The sequence below is a fragment of the Silene latifolia genome, chromosome Y (genome assembly GCF_048544455.1).
Source record: "Silene latifolia isolate original U9 population chromosome Y, ASM4854445v1, whole genome shotgun sequence".
Lineage (NCBI taxonomy): Eukaryota > Viridiplantae > Streptophyta > Magnoliopsida > Caryophyllales > Caryophyllaceae > Silene > Silene latifolia.
Window position 1 is genome coordinate 100,380,306 of NC_133538.1, and position 23,366 is coordinate 100,403,671.

Consider the following 23,366-nt stretch of genomic DNA (forward strand, 5'->3'; position numbering starts at 1 on the left):
GGGTGTGTTGACAACTCAAGGTAACCGATATGTTGGTAGTGGTAAGTGGTGCAAAGTATATCGTGGAAGAAGCTTGGTAATGCAAGGGGTGAAAACGAAGAATAACATTTGCTATGTAGATGGACATAGCGTGAAGAGAAAGGCCGACGTAAAGAAGAAAGTCCGCTTTTCCGAGATAGTTGAAGTATTTGGAGCTTTGGGTCGAGGGAGGAAATTGTTGGATTAATCACCCCAAAGTCCAAATATTAAGAGGTAAAATAAGTGTGTTGATGTTACAATGCAAAATACGTAGATTCTACGTTTTTTGGAAGAGAGAACACTAATGCTCAAGAGGTTATAAAGTTGTTTTTAATTACAACAATTAGTAACTTGTTAGGAGTTTTGAAAGCCACTTAGTATAAATAGCTAATGGTGGTAGTATTATAATACACACACAAATATAGAGAGACAAATTAGTTTATATTGGTGAGAATACTTCTTGTTCTAAAGGAGAGAAAAGAGAGTGTTCAACATCCATTAGAGATAATAAGAGTGAGATAAAGTTTGAGAGGGAGTGACAATACTAGTGTGTGATTGTACTCTATGAACTTTGTAATTTCTTATTAGTGAATTAATTTGTCGAGAGAGCCGTGGTTTTTCCCTTAGTTGAGAAGAGTTTCCACGTGAGAAATTGTGGTGTCGCTTTATTTGCTCTTACTTACGTTCGTTGTGTGTGTTCCTTCGTAGTATCGTTGTTGGGTGAGACTATTCCTACACAAGGTTTACAGGACGCTTCCCCAACACTTCTACATCAAACTCTACAAGAGTTTCATCTGATGATTACACCTCTATTGTTTAGTTTCTTTTCCTTTTTTCAGGAGGGGAGCACCGGCTAACTTTAGTTCACAATCTCCGGCCACATTGTTGTGCTTGCATCTTCGCCTTTTTGTACCAGCACACTCCTGCTCAGCTGCATTAGCATATAAGATTAAGAAATGCGGCCTCTATTTTTTTTTTGTGAGATGCGGTCTCTCAATGCATGACATTAAATAAAAAGCGAAGGTACATACCCTCGGCTTGTGGAGTCTTTCTTTTACGTCTTATTTGATTGGTCTTGGCATGGTCTTGGGCTTTCGACTTGTAGATTGAGCAGCAATATGGTTTAGAACATCATCCTTGCATCGAAACTTCTTCCGGTCCGGGCTACAGTAGTACTGCATCATTTGGAGTATCATTTATACTGTTTGTATTTAATTTTATAACCAAATACAATAAATGATTGGGACGGAGGGAGTAGCTAGTTACCACATCGTCGGGATCGTCATGACTGCGTTGAATGGACCAATCTTGTGGAAGCCATTCAGGCCAATTTGGTGTATTGTTTGAATAGGAGGTTGAAACATCTTCGCTTAATCGTTTTATATCTTCTAAAATATCTATAATGAACAAAACATGAGTTGTCATACCTGTTTTGCGTGAAAATTGCATTTCGTTACTCGGTGATACTAATTTCAGCATCACCATATGACCTTTGTTAGTTAGAAGTCCATATATGGGACGAGTCTACCTATTAAGTTGATTTTAGTATCTAAAAGGAATTGTAATGTGTGTCAATAAGCTAACAGTTGAAGTCAAATCAATAATTTAACGATAGTGAACAAAAGGACAAGAGGAACCTACTCTTCGCCTTCTTAGATTTTGTCCTAATTTGCTTGCTCGTCTTGTTATACGACCGATGTTTAGTAAGATATTGAATAACATCTTTCTTGGAGTAAAATCGCTTCCCTTTGGCACTTGAATAAAACTGCGAAATATATTTTAAAATTCCGGTAATTTAAGGAGTTACAGAGAAATTAATAAATCAAAATTCTTAACTCTTAAGTCACACAATATATGATTCTATAGACATCCATATTCTATTTATTTCCATTTATTCTTCAATATTATGATAAGATCTCTCATAAAGAGGTGTATTTTTTTTTTGAGGGCGACATAGGGTGTTCCGTGTTATAGTGTGTTTCATCGTCCCATATATGGAGTTTGTCATTTTGGTCCAACATAGGGTGTTCCGTGTCATCAGGGGCTTCATTGAGCGGAAAAATATGCTCCATAAACTTTACATCACGAGAACTATGGGCTTCATGACGTCATCAGTCCGTCTTGCTTCAGACCGCCTTATTTCAGACTGCAATAAGACCTCTCACAAGTGAGAAGCACATGGGTGGTGGGACACCCCCATGTGCTTTCCCACTCACACCCTAAATGGGTTTTTTGTGAGAGGAAATGGTATCCGTCTGACCATTTCAGACAGATAGGGCGGTCTGAAATAAGAATTTGTGCTAAGTCATACACTCTTCATCCCTTCTTTCTATAGGGATACCCTATGAATACACATCTTCTCCCCCCTTTCGCCAAACTTGTCCTTTGTTCAAGTCTTATTATGTGCATAACATAAGCACCCGAACACCTGGAGACTACTTAGACACGGAGATCGACCATGTAGTACTTCATAGGGAGTTTTCCCTTTAAAATAGGGGTCGGTGTTCTAAGGCTAGGGAACTTCATTGTCTTGGCTTCATCTGTAAAACAGAGGGTAAAAACAGCCAGCCTAAGATAGATGGACCAAGACTGTCTGTGGTGCGGAAGCGTGAATATCACGTGTTGGGCCTCTGCTGCATCTATATCCACAACCCATAATAGTACGATATTGTCCGCTTTGGGCCAAGCCCTCACGGATTTACTCTTGGGCTCCTTCCCAAAAGGCCTCATACTATTATATTTTGTAGTCACTTATAAAGATAATATTTCATCTTTATTCTACCGATGTGGGACATGAGTTTGTACCCTAACACTGTCATATGCTGAAGCATTGAGAAAAAGGAAAGAAGGCGCAGCACTACAAGACAAAGGAAATTGGTAGTATAGTGTGAATTGTAATGAGTTGTATGGAGGCTTTACTATTTTGTTATCTAGCTGAGATCTTTCTAGGGTTATGTAAGGAAGATGTCCTATATATAATGTCAGGCAATCACTGCAGCTCCCGGGATTTTTCACAGAAATAGAAACAACTTTTGCATTATTCCTTTCCTTACAATAGCAGTTACCAAATTCAATGACAAATTTCACTCCTCTCATCATGGTATCAGAGCCATAAGCCTCGTGCTCTGGCTTCTGTATACAGGCTCTCAACTTTAAGCAAGTTAATAGTAAGTTTACAATCTACTTTCATGTTCAGTGTGTATTTGTTTTAAAGCTGTAGTCTTTGTCCCTAGAAATAGATTTATATTCCTAAAGTTACAGTCTTTCCCTCATATTACTGCTTTTATTTGTGAAATCATCATGGCTGACACGAATACAACCAAGACTGTCATAGACGTAACAGATCCTTTGTATTGTAACCTAAATGATGTTGGTAGTACACTTAAGATAACTCCCATATTGGCTGGGGTAGAAAATTATACTCCATGGAAAAGAGGTATGGAGTTGGCCCTATCAGCAAAGAGAAAGTTGGGGTTTGTGACAGGAGCAGTGGAGAAACCAAAGAAGGATGACGTTAAAATTGAAGCATGGTTGGCAGCCAACAGTCTTGTGATATCCTGGATATTACAAAATGTGAGTGAATCAAAATGGCAATACTGTACACTCAGTTAGCCAAAGAGATATGGAAATTACTGAAAGGAAGGTACTTGGTGAGCAATGGGGCTAGGAAGTATAAATTGAACAAAGATACTTATGAAATGAAACAAAATGGAAAACCTGTTACAGAATATTACATTCAACTCAGGACTGTGTGGGATGAATTAGAGAATCTCAATGATTTTCCCATCATTACTGTTATAACTGAGGAGATAAGTGCATTCCTAGATGTTATGCAAAAACAGAAGGAGGAGGCCAGGCTATTTCAGTTCTTGAATGGGCTTGATGCTGCCTATGGAACACAGAGAAGTGTTGTCTTACTTATGTCACCCCTTCCCACTGTTGATGATGTGGTGTCTATTATGGTTCAAGAGGAAGCATAACAACTCAACATATAATCTGGAGGAAAAGCGGAGGTTGAGGCCTCTACTCTCATGGGAAAGGGGGAGCAGCATGAAAGAAAGTGTAAGCACTGTGACCTGAGCAATCATGTATCAGAGAAGTGTTGGTTTGGACCAGATAATCAGAAGCCAATGAGAGCTTATTTCAGTTCTGGAAGAGGACAAGGCAACTGGAGAAGAGGCAGAGGTAGTTTCAGAGGAAGAGGAAGGAACTCCTTTGCATATGGTAACAGTCACAACAACAGTAGTGACTTCTCTGGCTATGGAAATGGTCAAACCAGCAGTGGTGGCTACAGTCAGCAAAGCAATTATCAGTTCACAGGAAACAACAAAAGAATGGCCAACACTTAATCTGAGCCAAGCAATGCTGAAATTGCTGCTGCCCTTGCCTCTACCACACAACAATTGGAGAGCCTGTTGAAGTATGTACCTGAGAATAAAACTGGATCTGGATCAAAGTCTGAACATGACACTGATGAGGAGATAGACTACAACTATGCAGGTATACTTTCTTGTCATAATGTCAATCTGAACAAAGGTGAGTGGAGTGTGGATTCTGGGGCAAGTGATCACATGATCACAGACCTCAGCCAACTGCATAATGTGAGACCCTTCGTGAGAAAACCCAAGATTAATCTTCCTAATGGGGAAATATCTAGGGTGACACATATGGGTGATATGAACCTTAAAAATGGTCTTAAATTGTTTGGAGTTATGTATGTGCCGGATTTCAAACAGAATCTTATGTTTGTTCAGAAGTTGTGCATGGACAATAACTGTCTTGTGAAATTTTATAATAGTCATTGTATTGTGTAGGACTGTTCTACCCTTGATGTCAAAGGAATAGGCAGAGCAGTAGGTGGATTTTACTACTTAAAGACTCACAAAAATGCTACAAACTCTGCTGATAACACCATTACCAAGAACTCTTTTTATTTTCTTTCAAATTGTGATTCTAAGGCTGACAACTTGTGTCAAAAGCCATTGAAACATTTTAAAAATGCTTGTAATAACAGTATTTCATCTATGAATGCAAACATTTCTCAGTTTTCTTTGTGGCATAATAGACTTGGTCATGCCCCTTACAGTAAGTTGCAGCATATTAATTCTCTGCATTTATCTGCATCTGAGTCTCAACAACAACTTTGTCTTTATTGTCCCATGGCCAAATTTACTAAATCACCTTACTCCTTGAGTCAATCCACCACTGCTAAGCTCTTTGACATGATCCATATGGACATATGGGGACCATACAGGATTCTCTACAAGGGTAAATATAGGTATTTCTTGAGCCTTGTGGAAGATAAATCTAGAGCAACATGGGTGTATCTTCTTGAGTTTAAATCACAGGCTTATAAATATCTAAAGGAGTTCTATGAGTTTATGAACACTCATTTTCAGTCAAAAATTAAAATTATTAGGTCTGATAATACATGGGAATTCAAAGATCAATATTGTATTGAATTCTTCACTAATCATAGCATTGTTCATCAAACCAGCATAGTGGATAGACCTCAGCAAAATGAGGTTGTTGAAATAAAGCATAGACATTTACTTGAAGTTAGTAGAGCTATAAGATTTCAGGCTGACCTTCCTCTACAGTACTGGGGAGATTGTGTGCTGACAGCAGCTCATATTATCAACAGGCTTCCTTCTCCTGTTATTCACAATCAAACTCCCTATGAAGTGTTGTATCATAAGCCACCTGAATATAATCATCTTAAAGCTTTTGGTTGCTTGGGTGTGGCTTATAATCCCAGTAGAAACAAAGACAAGTTTCAAGCCAGAGGAATTACTTGTATTTTTATAGGATATCCTCATAATCAAAAGGAATACAAAGTTGAGGAACTAGAAACCAAAAAGAGATATGTCACGAGAGATGTTCAGTTTTATGAACACTTATTTCCGTATAACTCCAAGAACAAGAATGCTTACCTTCATCCATGTCCTGTTCAAATGCCTGGTGAAGTTTCAGACCCCCCTTCAGATGTACTTCATGGCAGTATACCCGCTGACACTGTACCGACACTGCAGAGAGAGGATCAAAATGATCAAAATGAGTTAGAAGATAATGAGGCTGAAAATGATAGTCATTCCCAAAATGAAAATCAAAGGAGGTCAGACAGGACCAAGAGGCAACCTGAGTGGATGAAAGATTTTGTAGTAAATTACAAAGGAAGGAACAACAGGGATGATAATGCTCAAGCCACCAGTATAACAGAAGCACAAGTAATAAACTACTTTGCAAATATGGTGAACTCTATCATAACAGAAGAGGAACCATCAAATTTTTATGAGGCTGTAAGAAAGATAGAATGGCAACAGGCCATGAATGATGAGTTGGAAGCACTTGAGTCCAGTCAGACATGGGAAGTGACATCCCTTCCCCCAGGAAGAAGAGCCATTGGATGTAAATGGATTTTCAAAAATAAATACAAGCCTGATGGAACCTTGGAGAGGCACAAAGCTAGGCTTGTCATTCAGGGTTGCAGGCAAAAATATGGCATGGATTATATGGAGACATTTGCTCCTGTGGCAAAGATGAGTACAATGAGGGCCTTGTTGGCTGTGGCATCTATGAAAGGTTGGCACTTGAACCAGATGGATGTAAGTAATGCTTTCTTACATGGTGAATTGGAGGAAGAAGTGTATATGCATTTCCCATTGGGTTATACGGGAAGTGGAAGTAGGATCTCAGGAACCGAGGTCACTAGAAGAACTGAAGCTCCTCAAGCGTGCAGGCTAAGGAAATCACTTTATGGGTTGAAATAGGCTCCTAGACAGTGGTTTGGTAAACTGTCCACTTCTCTTGTCCAATTTGGATTTGCTAAGTCCAATGCTGATCATTCTTTATTCATTAAAACTCAGAAAGACAGTATAACAACAATCTTGGTATATGTAGATGACATGGTAATTGCAGGAAATGATTTGGCTGAGATTAAAAAGTTGAAGAACATGCTAAATTCTACTTTTCACATGAAAGACTTGGGAGATTTATCTTACTTTATTGGATTGGAGGTGACCAAGACACCACAAGGAATTTTTGTGTCTCGGAAGAAATATGTGATGGATATGTTGAAAGAATTTGGAATTGATAGACAGAGAGCCCTCAAAGTTCCTCTTGATAGCCATATAAAGTTGTACCCTGACAAAGGTACACTGCTGCAGTATCCAGAAAATTGCAGAAAGATTATAGGGAAACTGATATACCTAACAGTCACCAGGCCAGACATAGCTTTTTCAGTGCAGCTGCTAAGTCAATTTATGCAGTCACCCACTTCAGATTACTTTCAAGCTTCTAAAAGAGTACTGAGGTACCTTAAGACTTCACCTGGACAGGGCATATTGTTTGCTAACAGCTCCTGTGCTAGATTGACAACATACTGTGATTCTGACTGGGCTTCCTACCCTTACACTAGAAGGTCAACAACTGGATACTGTATTCTCTTAGGACAATCACCAGTGTCTTGGAAATCCAAGAAACAGAGTGTGGTATCAAGATCATCAGCTGAAGCAGAGTACAGGGCTATGGCCTTGACTACTTGTGAGGTTACATGGTTGATGACTCTTTTGAAAGATTTTGGACTCGTAAAGATAGAGTCAGCTGCCTTGAGATGTGACAATCAAGCAGATATTACTATTGCAGCTAACCCTGTACTGTATGAGATGACTAAGCACATAGAGATTGATTCACATTTCATAAGAGAGAAAGTTGCTCAAGGAGTTATCAAGCCATCTCATGGGTCATCAGCAGATCAAGTAGCAGATGTGTTAACCAAACAGCTTACAGTACAACAACATTATAAACTCTTACACAAGATGGGAGTGATGGAAGCTCCACACTCACATCTTGAGGGGGAGTATAAAATAGAGGGTAAAAACAGCCAGCCTAAGACAGATGGACCAAGACTGTCATATGTTGAAGCATTGAGAAAAAGGAAATAAGGTGCAGCACTACAAGACAAAGGAAGTTGGTAGTATAGTGTGAATTGTAATGAGCTGTATGGAGGCTTTACTATTTTGTCATCTAGCTGAGATCGTTCTAGGGTTATGTAAGGAATATGTCCTATATATAATGTCAGGCAATCACTGTAGCTCCCAGGATTTTTCACAGAAATAGAAACAGCTTTTGCATCATTCCTTTCCTTACAATAGCAGTTACCAAATTCAATGACAGATTTCACTCCTCTCATCATCATCTTGATCATTTTGAAGCATCTTGGAAGTCCATTGATTGCTTCAAACACTAAACATTTGTAACTAAGAAAAAACAATCAAATAACAATGAAACTTGGCATCAACCAAGTGTGTTCTAACAACTTCATTTCTTTCTGTCATATGGTGCAATGCGCCCGTGTCTTGTATCCAACAATTTTCAAACTCGTTACTTGCTAACTTCTCTGTATTGTCTTTGCTTGGCTGAAGGAGAGCGCGCAAGGAGACCACTTCTTCATGTGTGAGTGGAACATCATCCATCGACATACCTCATTTGCGATTAGAACTGTTGGCCGCACGTGCTCCTTGATTTGCAGTCACGACATTCGCTTTCAAATTATATCTCCCATCTTCTCTACCGGTTCTTGTACCTACTCTTCCCCTTGCACCACGACCTCATCCTCTTCCACGAGCAGCTATGTGGGCTGGCAGTCCATGCTTCGACCAAAAATCATCTTCATCATGGCCCATTTAGTGCAATAGGAGCATCGACCCTCTTGGTCATATGCTTCACTAGTCACCTTGGGTCCTCTTCCATAAGCACTGGATCCACCTCATCGTGCTGCAAAGGCGGTTTCTTCAACCTTGTGTTCCTTCTAGCGACAATTGATTTGTGCCTTTCTTCACGAAGTACAATACCATAAACTCGGCTTAAAGTGGGAATTGTCTCTTCCATCAGGATGTTCGAAGGCAATATACCATAGATGACCATCAAAAATTAATGCACCTTTTCTTCTTCTTCTTTCGAAAATTCTTTTCCGGTTCAACAAGTGCTCTTTGGAACCCGATTGTAACTGGCCCATTCTTCTATATCGTCTTCAATTTGGTATGTATTCGACTATGGTCAGTCTATCTTGCTTTAGTTCATTCAACTCCGACTTGAGTTGATGAACTCTTGGGGAGTTCCCCGTTGCATATCTCTCCTTCAATTCTTCCCAAATCTGTACCACTGACTCGGAAAATGCTATATTAACGTAGAGTTTTGGATCGATAAGGTTTCTTAGCCATGCTTTCCCCATGGCATTACACTGTCGCCACACAATATGCTCCATGCTTTCTTCGCTCTTTTTTCCCTGTTTCGGTTCCTTTATGGTTCCATCAAGAAAAGCTAATTTGTCTTTCGAATACAATGTCATTCGAAGGGCATCAACCCAATTATCATAATTATCCCTATTGAATATTGGTTGGGTAATCATGATACCTGGGTTGTCATATTAGTGTAGGAACAAGGGAGATGACCAATGTATCCTCATGGTGGTTGAATTCTGCTTGGCGTCTTCTCCGGTCATGTTGTCTAGCGTTTTCTAAACCTAGCTCTCTGGTACCATGTAAAACTTACGATATTTGGGAAGTTTTTCTTATTGAATTATTCACATCAACATACAAGATGGGTTTATATAGGATTTCTAGTCTACACCATTAGGAAACTATAATATATGGAAATATATACAACCCATTCTATATAACATAATATACTATGTAATATATTCTGTATCTTCATAGTATGTGTGAAGTAGGTGCTGCTTTTAATAAGTGAATGTACTAAAAAATATTGAATCTTTATATATTGAAGTGGATTTTGAAGAGAAAAAAAAGGTAAAGATTAAGGGTGGTTATTTACCAAAAGATCGAATTTTGAGAAATTTAGTACAATGACACAAAGTCTTAGTCAAAGGGTAATAATAGGACATTCCTAATCTTCTTTTGGTGGATTTGAATCGTTGAACTTTGATGAAAAACTGACAACCAGTCTACTTCTCTTTCTATGCCCTTGTGGCTTAAGTGTATCTCGTTCTTTTCTTTTTGGACTTTGTCAGGATGGTCACTTGGTTGTTCGTGAAAAGATAGTGAAGGGGAATATCAATCTCACAGAGTCACAAATACGACTCAGTTTTACTTTTAATTTTGCTTCGTTGTCGTTGTTGTTGTTTAGATTGCATAAGAATTGATATTACTATTAACGTAGAAACCATGAGTATCTTATAATCCTTCTGTCTTAATGAAATATTTATATATTCTTTATACATAAAGAACAAGGTACAAAGAGAGGAGAATCACTTTTAATATTATTAATAGATAAAGTATAGAGTAAATCATGCACAAAACAGAAACGTAAACTATTGACTGAAACACCAAAAAAGAAAATATAAACTATTAATCGGAAATAAGGAACTATAATTGACTTAGGCCTCGTTTGGTTCATGCAAGTGTTGAATTCCTCTGCTAATTTCCAACTCATTGGAATCCAACTCCCATATACAATGCACATGAATTGATAAAAACATGTTTAGTTGCCTTGTAAGAGTTTATTTTTTCCATGAATTAAACTCCCATGTATTGTTTGGTTGATCTATGTCAATTCACCTGATTTTAATTTCTAGTTACCAATATACCCTCCATAATATTAGTAACACCTAATTTGTATGGGTAAATGGGTAAATTTGGAGAAAGATGGATGAAGGAGTTTCCAATTATCGAGGAAGAGGTGGGTAATCAAACTCCTACATCATGAGGGAGTTGTAAACTCCCCTATTTTGCATTATGTTAGGTAACCAAACAAGACTAAGGAGTCATTTGGTTCGTTAAGGGAATTGAATTTCCAAGGAATTAAGGGGGCGTTTGGTTAGAGAAAGGGAAAGAGAAAGGAAATCAGAAAGGGTAAGAGGGGAAAAGGTAAGGGATTACCTAAAACATAACTAGTTGTTTAGTTACATCAAGAAAGGGAACTAATGGTCCACCCCTGCTATAGATATAGGGGACAACAACGGCTAATAACCGTTGTTATAGAAAAAAGCGGGCGTTGTTGTTCGGGCCGTTGTTAAAACTTTTAACAATGGTTTAGTTTTTTTAAAAAACCCATTGTCAAAAGTTTTAACAACGATTTATACCCGTTGTAGTTATTAATTATCCGTTGTGAAAAGGAGTCCCTGTTGTGAATAATATTTTGGTGGGAAAGTAATAACAATGGTTTCATGACACAAAACCGTTGTTATAAATATTTTAACAACGGTTTATACCAGTTGTTATTATAAGTCATCCGTTGTGAATAGAGTGAGTGGGAAGGTAATAACAACGGTGTTATGTGATAAACTCGTTGTTGATAGTAATGTGCGCGTTTAATAGTTTATTGGAGGGTAGGTAATAACAACGGTTTCATTTGTGATAACCATTGTTATTGTTAATAACAACGGTTTTTTTTATAATAATCGTTGTTATTGTCCTTTTTAAAAAAAAAAATTATAAATTCAGTGCATTACTGTCAAAATCCCACATCAATTAACAGCAGCAACAACATCAAAGAATAACCAAACCAGCAGCAACAACATCAAATGACATTAAGGAAGAGCAGCAGCAGCAAATAACCACAGCAGCAACACCATATCAGATCAATATACAACATCAACTATATAATAATGCTGATCACTTCTACATTATTCAATGATACATACAATTCACCATTACAATTTGAAGAAACTATTATGACATTAAGGAAGAGCTGCAGTCTCACCAGGCTTATCGTCATCGTTCTTATCTTTTTTTTTTCCGCTTTTCACCCATGATAACCTGAAATTAAGAAATTAAATAAGTTATTACAATTAAATGATTAATGAAGGAAACTAAAATCTAAGACAAGTGCAACAACAATTAAATTGATTAATGTATGTATAAATAATAATAGAAAAATATACACTTTTACGATGATAAACTTAACAAAAAATTAGAATAATAGAAAAAACAAATAAAAGCAAATATATATATATACTTACTCATATAACCATCTCAGGATCGGGGACGTTTTTTTGGTGGAAAATTTTCTTCGTTAACCCAAATACCTTCTCCATGATCATCACGCATATAGATGCTTGGAGTGTTATCATCATCAACATCGTCAAAACTTGATACCTTACGGTGATCCAGTCCCTCAAATACGACATCCTGATCATTATCACCACTATCGGGTGCACCCCGTCTACTCCTTATAGATAGTAGAACAGACCACTTCTTATCCATAGGATCGGTGACATAAAACACTTGTTTAGCTTGTGATACCATTATGAACGGATCATCCTTATTTCCAACCTTATTAAGATTCACCAACGTAAATCCCATAACACCATTGTTGTTATCTACCCACTTACATCGGAATACAGGTATTTGAAATCAATGTAATCTAATTCCAATATTTCTTGAATTACACCATAATATAGCATTTTTCCCCAAATAGGATGTTTATCTTTTGAACTAGCAAAGTGCATCGCCTCTAATTCAGAACAAACACCATTATTTTGTATTGTGCTCAACTCATCTTGCTCGCGGTGTAAAAAGTATATCCATTAATGGTAAAACCACTATAAAAGGTTGCTCTCACATTCGGACTTGAGTTGAGACGTAGTAACCTAGGAGATATGTCATCACCATACTAATTCTTATAATCTAAAATAATATTCCTAATCCACTCTCCAAATCTTTTGTTATGCTCAGTTACAATCCACATCTCGCTCTTGTTTGGGTAAACGTCTTTGAGCTCATCTTGGTTCTGCTGAATATAAGGTTGCACCTCATCATCGTTGTGAAGCACATACATATGTGCTAAATACAACATGTCACGGGTCACAATTTTTTCAACACGACCCCTAATGCCTTTTCCCGCCATCCAATCATTATGGCGATTCTTAGGAACTCCAATTAACTCATCACTGGAGAGGTGCGCGTAACAATATGAAAGAGCTTCATCGATAATAGCGCACTTAACAATATAACCTTCTGGTCGATAGAGCTTAGATGTGTAGTCCTTGTACACTTTCATCAATCTTTCGAAAGGATACTGGTATCTCAAGTACACAGGGCTAAGATACAAAATCTCCCTAACTAAGTGAACTGTCAGGTGTACCGTGATAGAGAAAAATGAGGGTGAAAAATACATTTTCAACTGACAAAGAGAGGTGACAACGAGCTTTTGCAAAGACTCCGCGTCAGCGGGATCAATGACTTTCTCGCAAATAGACTGGAAGAAGACACAAAACCTAGTTAAAGCATATCGTACGCTGTCGGAAAAAATAGACCGAATAGCCACAGGTAATAACTGTTGCATCAAAGTGTGACAGTGATGTGACTTTAACCCGATGAGTTTTAGGTCCTGCATCGAAACAAGGCTTCTAATATTCGACGAATAACCCTGGGGCACCTTAGTTTATTTCAAGCATGCACAAAACTGTTTTTTCTCATCACGTGAAAGGGTAAAAGCTGCTGGCGGTAAAAATGTACGATTATCTCTCTTCTCTGGTGCCAACTCCGGCCTAATACCCATCAATGTCATATCTTCCCTAGCTACTTTGTTATCTTTTATTCTGCTATTCTGCCGGGAACATTTAAGAGGGTGTTGGTGATATTATCACAGACATTCTTCTCAATGTGCATGAAATCGAAGCAATGCCTGACCTCCAGGTCAGGCCAATATGGAAGTTTATCAAAGAATATCGATATTTTCTTATTCCTAAGGATAGACAATTTAGAGCTACCCTTCTTCCCATATATTATCTCAATTTGTAACACCCGCAATTTCTAATCTCGCTTATTTAATTTTTGTTTATAAGATTTAAATTTTAATACTTATATTTACCGGTTTTGTACCAATCGTTAATTAATGCCGTTTTAAATCTTATTTCAGTCCGATTTCTTCTCGGACCGACTTTTTATTTAAATGACATTTCTTTTTTTAGGAAATGGAAAATCAAATTTTGAACTTAGTAATCTGGACCGTGTGTTCTAAATGAGAAAGTGTTTTAACTAGTTTTGTTAAACCATTTTCTTAAGACATTTTTCTAGTTTACATAAATCATTTTACTAGAAAATGGGAAGACATTTTGGCCCATTTACGTTGCTAAAAACCGGTGGAACAAAGTGGTTAAGAGAGTTGATTTTTTTTTCTCATTTCACTCTCCTTTAAACTCTTATAAACCCCTTTATTGGTTATCATTTCTTTAAAGGTTAATAAGAGAAGCAAACCCTAAAAAAAATACCCTATTGCTCTAAGTGTGCCGTGACATTGCTCACCCATCACTATCATTTCTTCATATTTTTCTAGCTCCAATCGATCGATCTAGCCTTATTCAAAGGGTAAATTTTATTACTCTTATGTTCTTAATAGTAGATCGTCATAATAATAATTCATGTGTTAATTCATATGAGTTTTGTTAATGTTTTTATAGGGTTATCAAGAGGACGCCGACAAGGACGAGTATTTGATAAATTCGGATAGCGAATAGGTAACTACGATGTTACTCGGTATTGCATTGATTAATTGTTGTAGTTGTATGTATTATTGCATTTTTGTGGTTTTATAAAGATTTATTCATTAATATGATTTCTGATCCCTTGGTGTTTATAAATAATTTTGACTATGTATAAATTTAATTTTGTCAATAGGAATTTATTTGGTTGATTTGCAAGTTTTATGATTAACCCGATTAATATGATATAAGGATAGTATAAATTCGTTTTTATGATTTCCAGGAGGTGTAAATTATTTTTCTGGGTTAAATGATAGATTTTAAGATACCATGAATTTTCGTGGTAATTGTTTTGGAGTTTTAATATTTATTTCGTAATTTAAAGTATTGATGCAGTTTCTGCGATTATAGCGATTCTGTTCGATTTTAATTATGTTAAAAATAATAAATCAAATTATTAATTCACAAAATTTTAATATGTGGCAGAGACATGGAGTATTAGATTGTGTATAAAATTTTAGGTCTTGAATCATTACTTTCGATTTATGGTGTATTTTACAAATTTGAAGAAAACCGTTGTTAAATCTGTCAAATATGTTCGTCTGTTTGTAAAAATCATATCACCTGTTTTTATTTTGAATTTGCAAAAGTGTAAGAAATAGACTCCTGATATTTTCAAGTCTAGAGTCTGCATAAAACATTTGATAAGAGTTAGACTTACGGTTTGGTCAGAATAAATTACTTGTGAACAGCTCGCCTGTAAAAACGCGTTTATGACTTTTCTCAAAAATTCATTTTTAAAATATATTTTTCTTTTGGTACAGTGGCTAATCTTTTTCTCAAAGAAGCTTTATAATGTCTAGTTATGTTTAAAATTTTGCCTTGCCTTTAAATATTTTCTAAAAGTGGATTTATGAACTGAAACATTATGGGTGACGTTTTCTGACAGTTTTTAGAATTGAAATCTGATCCGGACGATGTCGTCACTCATCCAATCAAACACATTTATAATACTCAACAAACAACTAGTTAGCGGTAAGTCGAGGTCGATCCATGGGACGGTGTGCTTTGGCTTCTAAGTCTATCTATCTCAATTTATGCTAGTGTCACAATTTGTTTGGGTTTGTAGTTGTGTTCTAGACTAATGCAAGCAATAAAGTAAAACAAGCAATAAAAGGAAAGATGTAAACAAATGATTAAAAGTGCTAGGATGTCATGGGGTCATGGGGGATTCATGGTGTTGATCATACAAACATGTTTACAAGGTTGCAAGCAATTAATGTTGTGGAGGAACCGAGTTGGGTTATATCTTACGGTTCTTAGGAAGAGTTGGGTCCTGGAGCCGAATCGATTAGATTGTACAACACCTACAAGTCGACTTACTTTCCTCCTAATCAACTTCTATGCATGGTCTAACAAGACTCGAGTTGGTTTATATCTTACGCGTCAAGTTGAGTAGATAAGATATGGTAAAAATGCAAGGATTCATAGGCTTAGCATTTCATCAAACATAACATGTGCATAAAGTTGACATCACAACAAGCAAGCAATTTAATCATGTGAACATATTAGATTAAGCATGAATCAATCCCATGTTGGTTTCCCCTAATTACCCATTAATCCTAGCTAAGAGACTACTCACTCATTATCATGGAAAATATGTCATTAATGGTGTCAATCATCACAACAAGTATAAACATGATAATAGAATGAAGAAATGAACAATAAAGATTAAAGAGTAAAGGAATTATACCAAACTTGAGATGATTCCAAATAATAAAGCAAAGAATAATAGAAGAAGCTTGATTGATTGATGGAAGGTTGTCAATCCTCCAATAATTACCCAATAATCTTCAATTACCCAAAAGTAAACTTGAATAATGAACTTGAGCAATAATTATGGAAAGATTAATGTGTAATTTATGGAAAGATTAAAGAGTAATATATTCTAAACTACTCCTAATCTAATCTAAGGATAGATTTTCTAGCTAAGAGAGATCCCCTAATAATAATTGATAATTTGATTATTACAAATGGGGTATTTATAGTGGAAATTAGGTGGATGCATTAGGGTTAACTAAGGGCTAAACTAGTAATTACACTTTTTAGATTGAGCAAGGAGAAGCCGGTACTTTTCGAAAGAAGGGCTTCTTTCTTTGTAGCTTGGAGAAGACGAAATTTTGCTGTGAAGAAATCCGTGCGTATTGGGGTCGGGACGGGCGGATTATGCTGACGGAAGACGAGCGGATTCGAAGGAATCCGGGCGGATTCTGGCGGGGCAATCCGAGTGTCTTTGGAGGAAATCCGCTCGGATTGTGCTGTAAGGGGACGGGCGGATTGGAGACAATCCGCTCGGATTGTTCTTCAGCAATGATTCTTCTTCTTTTCTTCCCTTTTGTTCACTTCCATTTTATTCTTGTGGGATTGATCTTTAGTCCTTGCTTCCTCTTCATACTAGCCCATCTAGTATCATCAATAAGCTTCCAAATATGCACGAAAGTCGGGAATTTCCGCCTTATTATCTCCTTTTCTACAAAACATATGAAATGCGATAGAAAAGCAAATAGGAAGGTTTTGACGGATAAAATGGCCATAGAATGTTATAATAGTATGCAAAATAGGCTCAATTAGGGGACTAAATGTGCGCAAATAATGTTCACATCAAATATCCCCAACCGAACCTTTACTCGTCCCGAGTAAAGAGGTGACTAAAACTAGACCTTTATTTAAACTAACCTAATAACATAACCGATATGAGACAATTAGCGGGTCTCACTCCGCCCCTTCAACTCACAACAAGACAACCATGAGGTAGGATGCCTTCTTGCAAGGCAAGGTGGGTCTTGCCAAAATGGCGATACATCCAAACATTAAAGCACACAAAACAAGTAATGGATGCACCTACAAAAGAATAGCCACTTTCCTCATCTAAGTGGCGGAAATTATCTACAAGGGAAGCAATTCAAGGGTACACACTCCTTCATAGATGCAATTTCTTCAAACTACTAAGCCTAGAAGGATACCAATAAATCACCTCCAAGTTGTGTCAAGCTAGGGTACCTTTGTCCTCAATCGTTAAATGCTTTTGTCAAGAATAGACTCCCTATGGTGTTAGAAACACTGGAGGATCGCGGAATTCCCCCTCTTGCCTAGACAAGAAGAAGGGTCGTCTCCTCTCTACCATGCACAAAAATGGATAAGATGGAAAAGGGATCGATAGTATTTGAGTTTCATTTTGGGAGTTTGCTTTCATTGTTGTTTTTCCCCCCCAATTTCTTGTGGCATATAACATTTGAGAACACTTTCTTTTTGCCATTTCTCTTTGATTTTTGGCATTTCAACACTTGACAACTTTCAACTTTTCTTTGCATTTCTTTTTGAACATTTTCAAAGTCACCCCATATGTAGGGAGGGTGCCTTATTTTTGAAGCTTTAGGAGTCTATTTTTGCTCCTCTTTTCTTTTGATGCATTTTGCAAACTTTCTTTCACTTTTCATTTCATTGAACTCAAATTGATTTCTTTTTGTGCTCATTCCCTTTGATGACAAAATGTGTGGTAGAACATGGATGATGGATGGATGCATGGTTTCAAGGGTCACCTTGGAATAAACGGTAGCCAAGGAATTATCACACCACAAGGTAATCTTGACTAGGCCTTAATCCACGGGTCAAAGGATACTAGAATGACACATCCTAGGGTGTTTTACAAGTATTCTAACAAGTAAAGTCTTAAGAAGAAAAAGCATCTACTAGGGCCTATATACACTTGTCAAGCTTCCCAAGTAGACGGTTTCACAAAGTTTTTCTAACCATGCAAACTACATGCCATGATGCAACTAGCATTTATACATCCTAATGCATATGATTCTACCAACTAATATGCCAAATAAACTAAATGCAATCCTAAATTCACATTGTTTTTACCGCATCAATCAAAATAAAGCCACATAGTCATTAACATAAAGAGGAAAAAGGAGATTTGGAAAGATCATACCATGCGGTCTTCAATATCCTCATGTCTCGGATGTGGCGTAGTCAATCAATGTGAACAAGGATGAACAAACACAATATATACAAAACAATATATACAAGTCTACTCTACAAAAGAAATGAACTTGTTTTTGGATTTTTCAATTTTTCAAATTTTTATGGTTTTTGATTTTATGAAATGAAAAGACAGGTTTTTGTATTTTTAAAAAATTTTCAATTTTTATGTATTTTGGAATATAAATTCCCATCCTCCACTTTATTTTGGACATTGTCCTCAATGTACATGTAGGAGTAGGAATAAAAAGGAAATACATGTTTTTGGAATTTTGATTTTATGGAAATTGAAGTACAAATGCAATGATATGATATGAATGAATGCATGCTCTAACTAAATGCAATTCTATATGACATATATAACAAGTGAATGCAATCTAAACTATACTATATGATGCATGATTTCTAGTAAATTATGGTCACCTATGATCAAACCTCCCCAAACCAATTTAAACACTATTTCTAGTGTAGAAATGAATAGGTTTGGCCATTAGTGCCTATGCATGAATTCTAGTCTATATGCAATTATCTATATGAATCATGTGGGATAAATACAATGCAAGCTAATCTATATGAACTAACTAATATAAATGCAATATGAAATATAATACAAATGCATGCAAAAACTACACTAAATGCAATGTATATACAAAAGAGAGAGAGGGAGAGATGGGTATCATACAAATGGAAGTGGTGAAGTAGGCCTCTTTCACTCGTCATCCTCATCTTGATCATAGCCATAACCATGAGAGCTCCCGGCTTGATCATATCCGGGTGCTTGGCCCCAATATCCTCCTTGGTCAAATCCTCCTCCTTGACCCGAGTACCCTCCACCTTGGCTAGAATGCCCTCCGTCTCCTCGACCCCAAGCTTGGTCCCCATAATTTGGGAACAAGAGCTGCGGTTGTGCCCAAGAGGGCTTAGGACCATCGGGGTCAATATACCCTTGTTGAGCCATGTTATAGTATTGGGGGTAGAGGGCCAAGTAGTTGTCTTCCCTCCCTTTATGCACCCCAAGGTCCACTCTATTCATGAGTGCCATCAAATCATTAATACCCGGGGTATTGGGGATTGCCGGCTGAAATTCGGTATAAGGAGTAGGGTATGGCGGGATAGGTACGTAGGAAGGTGGGCGAATAGGTACTCCCGGCCCTCCACGAGGTGGTTGACGGTGTGGCTCTTCCCTTTGAGGGGGATTATCAAGAATTTGGATATCAAGGAGGTAGCTTGGTGGAGGAGAGTACGGGCTCAATCTTGGGTCAATGCCTGGTATCTTCCATCCCTCAAGGATCATTGAAGTGCATCCCTTGGTGTGCCACTCCACACTCCCATCTCGAGTGTAGTTACACCATCGGTGGCTGTGGAAGATGGTGTGCTCATCAATCAAAGTCCTCCCCTCAAGAGGAGTATAGGTTCCTCGGGTATTGAACCCGGGACAAAGGTGGTGGGCCAAAATGGTAATTAGACCTCCCATCACGAAGGTTTTGAGTTGGGTGGTCCCTTGAGCAAAATCATGGAACCTAGTAAGTATCTCAAGTGGCGTATTAAAGTTATAACGCCTCACCGCTCGAACATTCAAATAGGACTCAAGAAAAGTTAAGTCGATGAGAGTACACCTATCTTGTTCGTACCTCCCATTGATGCAACCGGCTACAAAGCGTTCGGTGAATCGAATCACCGGATGCTGGATGGCAAAGGTATAACAACGCTTTATATGGGTAAAGTCCCTCCCGGAGATAGCCTTCCAAAGAAAGTCCACACCAAAATTATCGGGCTTTTCGGTATAGTCGGTGGGTACTTCAAGACCGAAAACATAGGCAAATTCCTCAAGCGAAAGACTATGGTCTAGGTTGCATAACCTAAACTCCATGCCAACATTGTTGTGGGTATCCGCCACAATGCGAAGGCTACTCAAGAATTCAAGGGTGAGACTAAGGTAAGTCTCTTCATGGGCATGTAAAAGTTTCCCGATGCCAAGGCCATTAAAGAACATCTCGGTAGGGTACCTTATCTTAAGGATTTCCAACACCCTAGTGTCTACAAATTGAGTAGGTTCGTACTTCTTACCTAGTAGCTCGACAAATTTTTGGCGGTGGTCGTCGGATTGAAAGAGCATTTCTTGGAAGTGGTTGAGTTGTTCAATGCCTCCCCTCATTAAGGGTCGGGTGCTCCTTGGTAGTACTACCTCTCGCGGTGTTGAAGAGGTTGATCCCTTGCGCTTCTTCCCGAATGATTCAACCAATTTCTTGGCCTTTCCTTTGGTGTTTGTCAATGGTGCCATTTGGATGTTGGTGATGGGGGTGTTTTTGAGGATGGGATGGTGATTTTGAGGATTGAGATGAGTGTTTTTAGGGTTTGGTAAGGTGAGGAAATGAGGGAGAAAGGGGGTGATTATATAGAAGGAGTAGGGAATCCGAACGGATAAGGTTGGGTCGGACCCGTTTTATCCGAGGGAACAGTGCAATCCGAGCGGATTTCTGTCGGGACGGGCGGATTCTCGGAGAAGAAGACGGGCATCTTTGCTAGAATCCGCACGGATTCTAGCACAGAGAATTTCGTTGGCTGAGAAGCGGGGAAAGACGGGCGGATTGTATATAGGACGCACGGCTTGGTCGGGACGGGCGGATTGTGAACAATCCGCACGGATTTTGACACAGTTCAAAATCTTGCTTCTGGACGACATAGGGGACGGGCGTCCCGTGAAGAAGACGGACGTATCGTCCAGGACGGGCGGATTTCCTCGAATCCGCACGGATTCTTCTTCAGTTTTAACCTTTTCTTTCCCGCGGGTCTTGGTCGGGCGTCCTCCTCTCGATCCGGGCGTCTTTTGTTTCTTTCCTTCTTCTTCTTTCTTCTTCGTGAAACAACACACCCCTTTTCACTGATTTTCTCTTTTTCCTTATCTCTTTCTGAAATTTGCTCATGAAACATGTAAGATGACTCTCTCTCTCTTCTCTCTCATGCAAGAAATTAAATGCAAATGGAAATGTACAATATTATACAAAATAAAGGGGTCCAAGAAATATCTTACAAATGGTGGTTTGAGATAGGACTCCACCAAACTAGTTCAATTTTAAATTATTATCCATAGAGCTCAAAGCTCTTAATAAAAGATCAAAAGTTTGTGAACAAGCTCCAAATAAGCACAAGTATGGGTTGCTCAATTTGAATATGAAATTTGGCCAAGGAAGCTTGTAGAATGTTCTTTTTCTTACCTTCCCCTTAGCGTTAGAGCTCTCCCGATGCTTCAAATAGGTAAACCCATGATTCTTGTCAACACTAAGCATGAAGTGTGGTTCATTTTCATCCGTGGATTTCCACTTACCAACTTCTTCTTTAATTTTGGTGATGATGATAGCATTTTGATTTTTCAATCCTTCCAAGGTAGAAGGAGAATTTTCATGTCTTTGATGATTGGAAACCATAGGAGTTGAGATTGCGGGTGCCAAACCTTCACAAGTAGCCTCACGAGCAATTTTCTCCTTGAGCTTTTTCACCAAGTAGTTCTTGTAAGAGACTTTGGCCTTTTGAAGAAGGTCTATCATATCCTCTTCAATGATCATTGGCTCCAAGATAGGTGCCAAGTGGTCTTCATGAAGGATAAAGGAAGGACGTTCTTCTTCATGATAGGGTATCTCAAATGCCTCAAGGATAGGCTCCTCAAGCAAGGTGATATTGTGAGTCCCTCCTCTAGGTTCATCATCATTGTTGTTATCTTCACGTGGATCATAAATGTGGGCTTCATGTAACTCTTTTTCCAACACCTCAACGTTCATATCAAAAGACACACCCTCATACTCACAAAGGTTAAGGGTATTTGGATTGCTCAACCTTATGTCTTCTTCATCGAACACAACACTTTCATAGTCGTAAGAGCTCAAGGAACTTGGCTCCTCCCACTTCTCATCTTCCATGTCAAAGGTCACTACTTCAAATTCGCATTTATGCTCAATGTCCAAAGAACGGTGGTGAGTGATTGCTTGGGATTCTTTTAATTGGGCAATTTGAATCCTCAATTCCTCTCTTTGGATAACAATGTTTTTAAGAAAATTATCTTCTTTTTGGCTCTCTTCTAGCATTTGTTTGAAGAAGTTTTGTTGATCCCCCATCATTTGGAGAATCATGTTTTGAATGGGTTCATCTTTTTGTTGTGGGTAGGTGTGAAAGTGGTTGTATTGTGGCAATTGAAGCTCATTGTGAAATGGGTATTGGGTGGGTGGTTGTTGTTGATATTGGGTGTGGTGATTTTGGTGGGAAAAATTGGGGTAGTGGTTAGGATTTTCATTGTATGAGTAGTAAGGTAGGTTTGTGTTGACTTGCTCCTCAAACTTCCCATACCCATAGTCATACTCAAAAGATCCAACATATACTCCATGTATCAAGTCTTGAGCCATCATAGCTAAGACAAGGAAACAACTACAAGCATGGAAACTACACAAAAACGGTAAGAACAATCCTTGAGGAACTTGTGAAAGCAAAATCAAAATAGACAAACAAGTAAGAACTTAATCCCATAGCACCATCCCCGGCAACGGCGCCATTTTGATCCGGACAATGTCGTCACTCATCCAATCAAACACATTTATAATACTCAACAAACAACTAGTTAGCGGTAAGTCGAGGTCGATCCATGGGACGGTGTGCTTTGGGTTCTAAGTCTATCTATCTCAATTTATGCTAGTGTCACAATTTGTTTGGGTTTGTAGTTGTGTTCTAGACTAATGCAAGCAATAAAGTAAAACAAGCAATAAAAGGAAAGATGTAAACAAATGATTAAAAGTGCTAGGATGTCATGGGGTCATGGGGGATTCATGGTGTTGATCATACAAACATGTTTACAAGGTTGCAAGCAATTAATGTT

General features: G+C 38.0%; 2 protein-coding genes across 2 annotated transcripts; one reads left to right on the top strand and one right to left on the bottom strand.

Moving 5' to 3' along the window:
• Positions 1 to 3,318: 3,318 nt before the first annotated feature.
• Positions 3,319 to 3,998, top strand: LOC141628604 (uncharacterized). Its single transcript, XM_074441722.1, has 2 exons — positions 3,319 to 3,567; positions 3,627 to 3,998. The coding sequence occupies exons 1-2, from the start codon at positions 3,319 to 3,321 to the stop codon at positions 3,996 to 3,998; spliced, it is 621 nt and encodes a 206-aa protein (XP_074297823.1).
• A 5,051-nt stretch (positions 3,999 to 9,049) lies between these two features.
• Positions 9,050 to 9,427, bottom strand: LOC141628605 (uncharacterized). Its single transcript, XM_074441723.1, has one exon. It carries the CDS (start codon positions 9,425 to 9,427, stop codon positions 9,050 to 9,052), a length of 378 nt encoding a protein of 125 aa, XP_074297824.1.
• Between the last annotated feature and the right edge of the window lie 13,939 nt (positions 9,428 to 23,366).